Source organism: Trichogramma pretiosum, unplaced genomic scaffold (genome assembly GCF_000599845.2).
Source record: "Trichogramma pretiosum strain Unisexual culture from Peru unplaced genomic scaffold, Tpre_2.0 scaffold3, whole genome shotgun sequence".
Classification (NCBI taxonomy): Eukaryota; Metazoa; Arthropoda; class Insecta; order Hymenoptera; family Trichogrammatidae; genus Trichogramma; species Trichogramma pretiosum.
In genome coordinates, this window is record NW_019641698.1 from 1,776,511 (window position 1) to 1,790,400 (window position 13,890).

At 41.4% G+C, this 13,890-nt stretch overlaps 1 protein-coding gene across 3 annotated transcripts in view; it reads right to left on the reverse strand.

Annotated features, from left to right (window-relative positions):
• Window positions 1–118: 118 nt before the first annotated feature.
• Window positions 119–13,890, reverse strand: part of LOC106650594 — a 50,023-nt gene continuing 36,251 nt past the window's right edge. The window contains exons 5-7 of one of the 3 annotated variants that reach the window (XM_014368703.1): window positions 9,331–9,428; window positions 4,885–5,053; window positions 119–2,556 (exon numbers count right to left, since the gene is read on the reverse strand). In XM_014368703.1, coding sequence (XP_014224189.1) covers window positions 2,294–2,556; window positions 4,885–5,053; window positions 9,331–9,428 — 530 coding nt within the window. In that variant the 3' untranslated portion in view covers window positions 119–2,293. Of the gene's footprint in view, window positions 2,557–4,812; window positions 5,054–9,330; window positions 9,429–13,890 lie in introns of all 3 variants that reach the window. The other 2 variants (XM_023462338.1, XM_023462337.1) reach the window with 2 other exon arrangements.

The following is a 13,890-nucleotide window of genomic DNA, read 5'->3' on the forward strand; positions in this document are numbered from 1 at the left end:
ATTCATTGTTAATAAAAGAAACATTTATTTTGTTACAAAACTTTCTTGTCTATTATTTATTTTATCACCTTCTTCGTAGCTAGAATAGGTAAAAATAGAAAACAAAGAGTACTTGATATTCACAGTTTTATAGATATTTTATTATTCCGTCGTTGGATTTGAAATTTTATTATCAGAACCAATCAACGACATAAGATTCATTTACATTAAAGTAACTACAAAATGGAAATTCACCTTCTGATGTCGTGTGCACAGCCGCACACGCGATAATTACAAATTTTACGCTCACTTTACCTTACGTCTAATATATATATAATGTATATTCTTCAAATACCATCTTTTCATAAATAACTAAAAGTTAATCATTAGCTCAGTAGTTTTGGTTTTTCGTCAATTACAGTTTGAACTAAAGCCTAACGAAATTACAATCATCCCCTATGGAGCTCAACCGTAATATTTTATTAAAAAATATATAAAGTTATATGTAAGCATGAAAATATCGCAGTACAATTGTATTTTGACAATAAGACGCAAAAATGGAAAAAAAATTAAAACGAGTATGTTTGGACGGATCACTGTTACGAGGGATCGACATTTGATTATTAATTGTACAACAGTTGGTGATTGTAAGTGTTACTTATGAACCATATTTGGGTTGCTGTAAAATATTTAATAATATAAAAAAAGCAAAATATGCAGGTATGAATTTCTTGCGTTATGTGACAATAAGTTGCCTCGTCGAAGGGGCTGGACGGATTCGTTATAATCGTAAGAATCATAACACATATCATACAAATTGTTCACGTAGTAGCTGAATTTTACACGCAAACATGTATTTTTCTCTAGCTTTTTTCTGCATATTTTACAGTGACGATTAAAAATTTATAACGAATCAAATTAGTTTCTACGAAGACGCATTGAAGTATGCAATAGTTTCAATGGGAAGTTCAATGAGAGCATAAGTGAGTAATAACGTATTGTTAAATATTTATAATTAAGCAACAATTTATTATATACCATCAATTTCTACCAGGATACGTATAATATCATAATTTTTTAATGGAGTTAAGATTTCAAATACATATCACATAATCGCGTTTAAAAAGTTTTATCGTTTCAATTACTTTTAATCATTATCTTATATTCGAATGTGTATAAAGTCAACAAAATAGTTACATTATAATTCTATAGTCAATTTGAAATTAAAAGTTGATCTCTCTCGAAACACTTTCATTATAAATGTTGTGCTTTAAATGTTGTGACTATTATAGCTTATTGTTTATCTGTAACAATATATCATATACATAATCCAAATTTTGATTGACAATAGTTTAAAGCACTTGAGCGTATTAATAGAAGCTACGATACTGTTAGGGCCGGCATATAATACATAATATCTTTTATAATGTACAGTTACATATGCACAAACAGTTAATAACGTACAATATATTATACTAAAATATGAATCACACCATACGAAATGATTTGCTTTAATTTGTTACTCTCTCAATGTGCGCAAGCATATTGTGTCATTATGTACAGCCCTATCGTTTTTCATCGGATCTTTGCAATTGCACATGACGCGTGTAACTTGTTAATAAATAAATCTAATAAATATTCATAAAAGTAAGCTTTAGATAAAGGTTTTAACAAAATTGAACAACAATTGCTATTATTTTGCCGGAATAAAGTGGACAGAAATTGACTAATATCACCCATCGCTCTCACGTTTGCTAGATTTACTTTTAAAATCATAATAATTATAATAATAATCATAATAAGCATAAAAATAATGATAATAATAATAAATATTATTTAAAAATCAACGCGAGACAATAAAAACTTTAGTGCTTTATATAGTTTTATACAACAACATTTAAAATCGACGCATCGTAATACAATGACTGATTGATTTTCTTCTTCTTTTTTTTACACATAATCTATCGGCATATCGCATACAGTAATAATAGTGAATATGTACAAATTCTCAAAGCGCATGTAATGGTACGACAAACGGGTTGCGTTTACATAACAATAACGAATAACGAGTTTACGACTGCTGCTGCTGCTGCTGCTGCTGCTCGTCGCGTGCTTTATCATCGGCCGTCGCAATAACAACGCGAGCCTCGCTCTGGTCCGCGTAATGATTATTGTTGGCCTGATGATGATGCTGGGAGCTGCTGCTGCTGCTGCTGCTGCTGGCGCCGTTCCTCGTGCTGCCGTTGTTGCCATGATGATCGCTGGGGGCCCGCCGGAGTCCGCGTCGCGCGTAGCGCGGACTCGGACCGATATATCATACCTCCGTGGAGTGCGTCTGTATTCGCACCTTCTTCTGGGAGCCGTTGCGCTGCAGCTGGGGCGAGGTGGACGAGAAGCCCGGATTCTGTATGCCGAGGGGCTTGGGCTTCTTGAGGGAGCTGCGCAGGGGCGAGCCGACGCTCGACACGACGCTTATGCCCGAGGTGGCGACGCTCGCCATCGATCCGTTGCCGTGCTGCGATCTGCCGCCGCCCACGTACGGCTTGCCCGAGGCGTCCGTCATCGAGATGCCTCCACCTGTGACACACGTATGCCTTGCTTTACATCGGCTCTCGTTACATGTATACATTGAACGTATTTTAAGTATAGATCGGGGGAAATTGAAAGTCGAGAATTTTTCCACCCACGCGCCGTCGCCGTCGGTCGAACTGTTATACGTTCGATGGTACGTGTAGCGTAGTTTATTAGGATCGGCTCGATGAAAAAAGGGACGAGCGCGGGAAATAAACTTTGTCAACCCGCGCGTGCATGTACGCGATTTGCGATTTTAAAACTTTGTTTTCGCCTAAATGTATGCGTATGCAAAGTTTCTCCCTTGTACGCGAGCACAAACTTTGACGAAATAGAAAATTTACGCGGAATCCAATCGGCGCGCTCAAACTGCATCAAAAAAAAAAAAAAAAACTCTCCCACCTAGATGTATGACGCAGGTTTTGCATATATTCGCGCGGGTGAAATAAAACTAATACTGAGAAAAAATCGTTGTGCGTCCTTTAAACGTAGTACTGGTCGCTCTATACAAGTCTAGGCAATAATATATTAACGATCGGGTTTCGCGCATGTCCTCAAGTGCATATAATATAAACTCGATAGCTTTTAATCGAAGCCGATACACGTGTATATGCGTATACGTTCGCCCGAAGGTATACGTAGCGTCGCGATATGGTGTAGGATTCGATTAGCGTGTAGTTATAAGCGTGACAGTGGCGTGCAGCAGCCGGCGAACCTCCTGCATACGTATACAAACATCGGATGCGCGTAAATGTGTGCGTGGACCGAGAGAGACACGATGTCGTGTGGTATAGGTACCTACGCGTCGAATATATACAGGGTGCACTTAGTTGCGCGCGGGCTTTTATCGTTCGCAATTCGCGCGACCAACCGAGCTTTTGCGATCTATATAATACGTAGGTACTACCACGCTCGCGATACACGTATTCAAAGTCGGATGTATACATTCGACGAGCCCGAGCTATCCCGGTGAATATTTTTTGTTGAAAGCTCGGTTTTTCCAAAAAGACCATCAAGCTCGCGCGTGATTTTTCATTAACGAATTTACAGCTTTGCCTATATATCCTTCTTTTTATTTATCTATGTATTTTTTTTCACGAGACAAAATCATCGACGATCTATTCTCTCCCGCGCGTCGCTTTACTTCATCGCGGCGCGCGTATACATCGATCAAGTTGGATAGAATTCGACGTGAAAATGCGACAAGCTCGCCTGGCGGCTTCATCGCTCATGGGTTAATAGCATGTCCGCCTGGCACCGCCTCGCACAGTATGTACCTAACTCTTCTCGTCGATATCTCGCCGCTGCGAAAAAGATGAAACGACGCCAGCACGGGTCTCGCGCGCGTCATTGACACGCTTTAAATTGATGCGTGTACGCGCGTATGTAATATACCACACATGGTCGGCTGTCTCGGCCTGCGTACGTCTCTCGCTGCACACGCGTATAGATATGTGTAACGTAATAAAGCGCAAAAAAATCACGTAGGCGTCGTCCGTGTCTCCGCATCTCGCTCGCTCTTTTCCTCTCGCGGATCACCTCGCGTGTATACACACATGGTAGATTATATACACGCGGCGGAGGCAGGCGTTTTCGCGCGCTCGCGTGTTTGCGGTGCACTAATAAATCGTTGCTCGAGCCGCTCTGCATATACATATTCTATAATGCAGCTGTATCGATATATTTTCGCTATAACAACCGCGTGTACTCTTCCGATCGATTTCGCAACATTCGGCAACGCGTTATTATATGGATACTAGCGCATCAACGTGACCATTTATTTCAAATGCTCCCTATATTTATTTTTTCCAGTAACATTATAATATAAATCGACACGCTCAGACAAATACGCCAAGTATACACAACAAGGCGATCAACGAATGATCGTCCTACAAAAAATAACATCTCGCATGTTGCATCAATTAACGCGGAGGCCGCGTAAGGTGCGCGGATAACAGCGATTCGACTATGTACGCGCGCGAATGCAAAAAAAAAAGGAGGAGAAAAAAAATTGCGCCAGTGATTTTAATTACTTGTACTATGCCGCTACGCGCCTGCATGCACGTGCCGCGGGTATCGCGTGATCGACGCTGGCCGCCACCGCCTATTTCATATACGCGCGCATTATTATACGCGTGTGCGCGACAATCATGCAACGCTACTCGCGCGGAGATGCATATTTCCTCTCCTTTGCGCGCGTATGTATGTCATCGTCGACGACTGCGCGAATACACGATGTAAACAAAATTACGCTCGCCTCACCGATTACGTTTTCTTCCATTGATATCGCACCTACGTCGCTTCGAGCCGCCGCCGCCGTCGCCGCCAACTCACCATTATTGGAGTGACGATTTTCTCGATATCCAGGATTGCTGAAAGTCGCTCCTCTGTGCTCGGAGTAGTGGTTCCTGCCGAGCCTCGTGGGATCGCCGCCACGTCGCGCGTATATGCCCTCGTAAATGGCTGACACGAGAACTCCGAAATTCAGCACTATGGAGACTACCTGTGGACAGTGAAGGAAAAAAAAGTCGTATTAAGTACAGATATACGACTGATACACGGCTATTAAGGGCAAATGAAGCATCCGCTTTAATGACGTTTCGATCGTATAATAAACACACACTCAGACAGGGGGGCGGGTAGCAGTGCACACGGGCCGCTATTATTAATGGGTTGCTTTTATTGATTATTATGTGTGTGTGTGTGTGTGTGCGCGCGCGAGTAGTTTGTTATCTTGGAACTTTGCCGCGGCAACACACACGCTGCATTAACAATCGACCTACTTGCGAGAGCTATGAAAACGTGTGTACGAGCCGTATAGTGTGTGTATCATGGTGTGCGTTTGTGTATGCTTGTGTGAGAGTATGTATGTTGGATGTGGAGCATTGCGTAAATAATGCCGAGCCGCCAGATGCGTCTCGCACATATTTGCTGTTCGATCGTTACATGCGATTATGATTTTCGACTATCGACGGCTGAACACGACGAGGAGATTTTTTACGCGCAGATACCCTGAAAATTACACCTGTAATACGTTTGTTTTCCATTTTATTGCAGCCTATTGTCGATTTTGCATTCTAATAGACACCGCGCACGGTATATGTACGAGCGAGCGTTAGCGAGCGAGGAACGCCGCTAGTGTATTATTATGCCGCATCAATGACGTATCGAGTGGTAGAAAAACGTATGTAACGTCTATACAGGCGACTAGATTGAACTTGAACTATTGTCCTATAGTGGAGGGATCAATTGCTGAAACGAAAAGTAAATATAAGTATATAGTATATTCCGGGCACACCGCGCGCGCTGCCTTCTTTTTTTTACGGCACTTACGTAACGCATCGTAACGAACGCGACGCGGTATGTATTATTCACGTTCGTCACCTTGAATTGAATAGTGAATTTTCTCTTTTTTAAATTTCACCAATTATGTCTGGTTTTAATTTTTTTCTTCTTCTATTGTTTACATTCGATCGTAGAAGTGAAATAATCATAGAGAATTGTAAACGTTTCCTTTGCTATCGACTAATTTTCGCTGCAAGAAAGAAACGATTTTATGAAAATACGAATGTGATTGCGAAGAACCTTGTGGTGGCTTAAAAATTAATTAGAATTAACACAGTTACGGTCACAAAGAACTTTTATTCGGAAGGAATTGGAGTATTTTTTCCATACCATAATAGACTAATGAATATGTATAAATGATTTAATAAATAAAACATATTTGAAATGAGTGTTACATCCTGTCGATGTCTAATGAGTCAATATTATCGTTAAACGATCACGTGCTTGACTCGTCCGATAAGGAACAAGAATACGTTCACCTGTGAATGATAATTGCTCGAGCGTATGCGACATGTTTACCAAAGCTCAGAGAGGAGCTTTGACAGTTCGTTGCACGCTTAAACAGGCCAAGCGAGAGATCGAGAATGAGAAAAATTGCGAAATTAGACGGTTTAACGAGAGAGAAAGAGAGAGACGAGGACAGCATTTTTTCATCGACAAAGTGCGTAATTCATTCCCGGCAATTGTAAATGTCTCGGAGAATAGACGCTTCAGCGATATAGCTTTAGAGAAGAGACTGGAGAGAGAGAGAGAGAGAGAGAGAGAGAGAGAGAGAGAGAAATAGAGTTATAACACAGTGTTGCAGGGCGAATCTCGCAACAATGAGAAATGAAATTGTCAAATTACAATCAGTGACCAGCCAAGCGATTTGTCTGCCGACCAACTTTTATTTCGCGTATTGAATTAAGTAATTTTCTCGTGATGAATTCAAGCCGAGATTGCAGTACAATGAAAGAAGTAGAGAAAGAGAGAAGCAAGATACGACTTTATTAGGTGGCTCGTTGCTTAGGAAAAAAATATATATAATCCACGATGAAATTGACATAGAAAAATTTTCCACTCGACGTACGATAAAAAAAAGTCTCGTGCTACACGAGCGAGCCATGAAATTTTATTGCCATCGTAGTACTCATTGGAAGTCGCATACAGTAAGTTAAAAAGCACAGCAGCTCGCAGGTACACGCACACACTCGTGCGAAATCAAAGTTTAGATAAGAAAACGCAGCAGTTCTACTTCCAGGCCGCAGTCTTGCCGCGGGCTTTTTTTTACAACACTTCGGTCCAAGAGAGCTAAAGTTCGAATTTCATGTGCATATTTTTCCTCGCGAGCTTCCTTCCTTTTTTTTTTCTTTGCTTTACCTTTTTCGACTTTCGATGGTGATGATGGTTGTTCTGATGCAACTTTCTGTCGCGATCCAATTCGATCTCGTCTTTGGCGCTAAGAAGCGCGCTGCGCTTCTTTCGCGTGCTCATAATTACTTTATACCAGTGCGCTCGTGTGTGTGTGTATGCGCGCAAGTTACGCGCGCTAAATGAATTTCAAGGAATCAACAAGGCGCAGCTGCTCGATAGATATAACACGTGCAGCCAGTAGTGCAGTCTCCGTGTGTCCGTCACGGCTTGCTAATTAAGCCATTGGCTAACGAGATTTTTCCGCTCCATACGCCAGTCCGTACGAGCGCGCGTTAGCGACTATAGTAGAGTGTAAGCCCACCCGCGCAACGTACAGAATCGATACACACGCACACACACTTTTATACACTCGAATTAGTTGGTATATGTATATTTTCGTCACATCCGAGTCATTCGCGGGACAAGATGATTACGGATGAAAAAAGTTGGTAAGGACGAGTCGAGCCGCGGAGCAGCAGCGCGAGGAAGGCGCGCGCGTATGCCTGCCGTGGCCGCTTCGAGCCAACTGCGGTCTTTGCCTCGCGCATTATATTATATTGTTTTCCTGCTATATATATAGATAGAGGTGTGCATGACCGTGTGTGCAGGTATATACATAGATGTGTCAGTGCGAGTGTGTGTATACGGAGTCGAGCTCGTTCGACTATAGCTCGCTCACGCCTTTTTGTTCGCTCGCGATTTTACTGTGTGTGCATACACAAACGCATTGGTCAGCCGCTGCGTTCGTTACAGGCGCGCGAGTCCCTGCCGCGAGACTGCCACCGTCGAGCGAGAGACGTTGCGCGTTTGTGTTTGTGCGCTCGTGGCCTCCATTCAAGATTAGGCTTTCTTTCGAGGCGCGCTATATTCAAGCTCTAGTGTGTGTGTGCGCCTGTCAATGCTCAATGGGCTCATGTAGCAAGCTCGACGAAACGAAATGTGCGTATTATAGGTAGCTCGAGTGCTGATGGATTTAGCCAACACCGCGAACATTGGCCAAGGCGCTTACGTCTCTCTTTTTTTTAACCCATTAAAGTACGTCAGTTCGGAGAAAAGGCGTTGCTGCGCTGTTTATCGTATTTATTAGTTGTATCGTTGTATCTCTGCTTCACGAGCAGCATAGCACGTCGACTTTGTGCAAAACAAAATTTTTGTTTCTTCTTCGTGTTATTGTTTATGCTCGCGCAGTGCATCCTTGATAGTGTTTTGATAGTCGCAGTGAATCAGATTCGACAAACAATTTCATTTGTGCGATTGGTAACGCCGAGTTTGAAAGGAGAGTTTCACGCCTCGACGTACATGCTATTTAAAATCTACGGACGAGTTCGCGTTGTACACACGTGCCCTGTGTGCACTATTACTAGTGTATTGCTCAAGCGGTCGAGGTTTAACCTGGATCGTGTGTCGGTAGCGAGCGCGCGTATATGTATATCTGGGCCCATATACATGATACGAGTACTACGTGCAATGGCTCGTCATTAAAAAAAAAAAAAACAACGAAGCTCAACAGAAGAAACAGCCTCTGAATACCAAATGGCTGTCTCGGTTTGCTCGGCTAACAGAAAAAAAACAACAATAACAACAACGACGTAACGCGCGCAACCGTTCTTTTAATTTATTCGCACAGTGACCGTAGCGCGCGGGTCATTTTGCTTGGGTCGCGCTCACAAATTTTTTTTCTTCCTACTTCGCGCAAATTACAAAGTTACAGCGAGTCGAGTCTTTAGCGATTTCTATCGCCAAAAGTCATGCTGCCGTTTTTGTTATTGCTGTTGTTGCTGGTTTTTGTTTCCGAGCTTTGCGACACAGGAGACAACACACGTGATCGAATTGACCGCGACGTGCCTGGTACGGAAAGCAATTACACGGAGAAACTAATGTAAGAAAGATTATAGCGAAACTAGCGAGTATTATTATTACAATATCATCAATTTTTAGAAACGATTCTTAATCATATATTTTTTTCTCCATAAGCTACTTTGAGTGTATGTGCGAGTACGCGAGAGTCATTAAGATAAAAAGTTAAAAAAAAATCAAATTTACCTGCAAATAAAAGCCTTCACCGCGGGTCACAATGAAACTGTTATCTCGATCGTCGGTCTGCGTGGCGAATAGACTCGCTGCTGCAATGGCCAGGCAAGCTGCAACAAAAATAAACTCATTATAGTTCTTTCTATTTATCTATCTACTTGCAGAGACTATACCACAATAAGTAATGAGTTCTTTTAAATTGAACTTGGTTCAAACTCGTTGAAATAAATGTTTGATCGTTTGTCAAAACAAACCTTGAATATGTGTAAGTTTAGAAATACATTTTTATTTTGGGTAGATGTTTATTTGCATGCATTACGTGTATTTCTGTATGTAAGCTCATTTTTAAATGAATGCCATTTTCATTGTGAAGTAATTTTAACCTAAGCATATAAATCGCAGTACATGACTGCCTATGGACAGTTGACGACAGAGGGAGGAAAGTATCATATACTGAGGAGCGATCATAATTGCCGAACCCCTCGCTAACACATCAGTAGTGTGTTCATTAGTGTTTACAAACTAAAAAAATCGAGATGCAATGTTGGCTATTCGAGAAAATTTACAGTTACTACTTGTAATCAAGCGAGTAATCAAAAACAGAGAGAAAACAGTTAGGTATAATTGTTTCTGTTCATAAAATGATATTTTTTCCACTTCTTCGGGAAAAATAAAATATTTAAAATTTTTAATCAATTTTTTGTGATTTTAAAAAAACATAAACTAATAAATTATAATACGATTTAGTCTTCAATTTGTTCTTTTAACTATCGCTAATAAATAATCTTTCAAAACCCCATTCATATATTGAAGCTTCTCTTAAATACATTCACTTTATTAAGGTAAATCAAAAGAAAATCTTTGCTTCACAACTAGAATTATTCTCAAACTCCTTGTGCTGATCTTCCCGTAACTGATTTTCGAGTGCAAGTAGAAAATTTATCATCATGAATGGTCGATGAAAAATCTCTGTAAGTAGATACAATCCGACACATCCGGTGTAAAGCGTATCTTAGAAATATTTCGTTATAATCACTCGATCCCGATCAACTATGTAGATAAGTATACTTCTGCAAAGAAAATATATTTTTCCCACTCTAACCTAAAATACGCAACTTTGCCGCTAATTTTAGGCTCTCGTAGGAAAAAATAGTATCTCAAACTGGTGCAGATATGGTTTTTTAGCAAAACGAGGGATTATGGCACGAGCCGAAGGCGAGTGCTGTAACGAGTTTTGCTAAAAAACCATATGTGCACCCGTTGAGAAATATACTATTCAATATTTTTGCAGTTGATTCTCCGTGGTATAAAATAAACAATTTTTATGCAAAATTTCATTAGAATTCTTGAGACTGTTCAGTAAAATTTTCAAAAATTTATGGTTGTCACTAATATTTAAAATTTCGTAGACGAAGAGCTTTGTCTTAAAAAAGTATTTTATCCAATTTTTCACAAAACATATTCAACCCTGAGAATATTTGCTATAATGAAAATTTTAAAATATCCAATGCAAACAATATTCATTTTTCAGGATGTAATTCTTTTGAAATATAATGCGTTTTCAAATTGACGATTTTAACACCTAATAATTGTAATAAAAAAAGTGAATGGCCAACTTTTAACGGACACGGATGCATATTAGGGCAGCTTTTTCTTCAGAGCTTGCATTACATGAAAAAAGAGAAAATTTCAACTCGCGTTACGGTGAGCGCGTTTACTCGAGCCCAACTTGGCTGATTGGCTCGACACACATTTCACCTCATAATAAGTCAAGAATTTATACAAACGATCTCAGCAATCAACTCGAGCGAGAAGCAATAATTACCTCGTTAATTTTTCAAATCCCTCGTCAATAAAAAAAAAAGTTGAAGATATACAGCAGTGCGAGCGTAGGAAGCTAATACAAGTTGGCAAGTCCCCTAGTATTGAGCTTTTACAAGCAGCGCGTCAGTAGCAACGAGTCCAAGATACGGAGGCAGTCGCAGGAAAAAGTTTTATACTCTTGCGCGCGCGTATAGGCTGTGCAGCTGGAGATCCGAAGCTGCAGTACATATACCCTATACAGATCGAGTTTATATCGTTGTACTTTCGATTTAACGCGCTATATTGCGGCTGTAATTCTATAGAGCGTATCCGGCCCTCGCCTCGACGTCTTATGTTCGCGATACTACTATAAGGTACACTGCCTCTGCCTCTACACAGGTATGCATAAATGCTATCGCGGTGGTAGTCGTAGTCGTCGTAGTCGTCGTCTTAGTCGCGGAAGTGTTCGGACTAGGACTCGTATATACGCACTGCAGTACGATTTATTATCCCATGCGTATATAATATATACATAAGTAGACGCGCGCGCGCGATATGACGATTTTTCAAAGCTTATGTAGGTATAACGCGTATGTACTATCGCGACTGTATGTGTACGACTCGCCTTGGACATTTTTACAATATGCGTCCGTGCTTGCATATAAACGAACGCGTAGATGCGAATGTACATTTTTACCCAGTCGTTATACTTGGCGATGGTATATGTATAGACGATCGATCGGTGATGGTGCAGCTTTGAGCGCGAGCGATATATCGCGACCGAGCAATCGATTTCAGAGGCCTCTGAATAAAAAATTTGCCCGCGCCTGTTGCTATTCGTCTGTCGGAAAATCGCTGAGTCGTTTCGCTGCGATAGTGCACTTTACATTATTATAAATACCATTAGGCACGCACGACTTGCCAGATGAAGAGTAAGACGTGTGTATACAGACCGAGAGCTGTATGTGTGTGTGACTATTGCGAACAAAAGTTGAGTCGCGTCAAGCGCGTCATCGTATAATATACGAATTGTTGAGCGAGCTCTGACACCTGTGCACTCGCAGTACGTTCGCTATGTTATATACACGCGCATATCTTGTAATATATATTGCAGGTATACACACACACACATGCAAGCGTCGGAGTGCAGCAGCGCGCGCGAGCCAATCCTATTGTCATGCTGATTTTAATAACTCGACGAGTGGTGTGCGCGCTCGCTGACTGTGAAGCACGAGGTGTCGCGAGAATGTCAATTTTATTTATAACGCGCCGAGCTGCTTTGCGAAGCTGTCGTTGGCTGCCTGCTGCTGCTTTATCATTAGTATTAAGAAGGCGCGCAAAAAGCTCCGCGTAAAATTGAATGTTTTCGCGGAGGCGTATATTGTTTCGTTGGTATTTCGCTCCCCTTGGAGGTTTTCGACAAAATTATATTGAAAATTCTTTTACGTAATAAACGCATAGTCTTGTAATTGCTGCAAAATCAAACGACCTTTTCCAAATTTCGAATAACAGCGAGCTTTGGTGCAATAAGCTCACAGCTGCGAGTGCGTGGGTGCACGTGCACGCGGACTAATTTGACATTTCGTTTTTAGATCGGGGAGAGGCGGATCAGCAGCACTGCGGTGGCATCGCACATAAATCGCAGTTTATTAGCGACGTAATCAATTACGCTATGCACGAGTTCGGTCCAACGGCCAAAAAGCGAGAGATACGTCGGCTCGGCTTTAAACGAATGCGACTGCAAACTTGCGTGTGCAGGCGTTGTAGCGTCTCCGAACGCGCGAGCGCGTCGGAAAAACAAGCTCGCAGGCGCGTGATTGGCCTATGTTATAACATAGTTCGTCGATCGATACACCTGCGATTTTGCTTTTTTTTTGTTTTTTGTTTTTGGAACGAAGATTTTATGGCAAGTTTTGAAAACGTACGAAAGCTCTTTTTTTGTACAGCTATCATTTTAGTTGAAAAACTTTTTGGGCTTTCTTATAACTGACGTCGAATTATCCTCTTGTGTGCAAGTCCGACGTGCACCGCTAGAATATGATGCACGACGTTCGATCCACGCTCGCGCAGCTGTATATTCCGCGTATTATCTTGGCTGCACGAGTCTACTATGTACTATATATACGTGTGCTAATGTTCACGATAGCGTTTGGGCGTGTACACGTAGTATATATAGAGACGTACAGAGAGTAGTAGAAGGCAGAGCTCCACGCTTAATTTACACCCGTCATAAATTTGATCGAGAATCGGGTCAGACTGTTTACGGGAGAAGCGAATCGGCTGGCCTGTGTCTTGCTCGCGCAGTGGACACTATGTATACCTACTTGTAGGCGCGCTGATGTGCTCCTCCCTTACCCCGCCCGAGTCCGTACATCGCTATAATAACGCGAAATGGACAATTGGCGTGATCCGAGAAAGTAACGAGCTCGAAGTTGGTATCAAAGCCACGTTTTTTTCTTCGTTACTTGCGAGGATAGTTTTTTTTCACACATTTTATGTGCGTTATGTGTCAATAATACATCGACTTCTACCTTACGTTAACTTGGCTTTCTCATTTTCCTCTTCTGTATGTATAATCTCACTTCTCGCTTAGCACAAAAATAAGTGAAATAGCAAACTCGAAAAGTTTCTTGTGCTTATAACAGCGAAGAGAATTGGAATATTCTTTGGGGAAATATTCGTACGGAGAATGCACGCGCGCAGCCGAGCTTTTCGAGAAACACGTATTGACGTTTTTGTTTCGCGCACAATAAAACGTGAAAATTATAA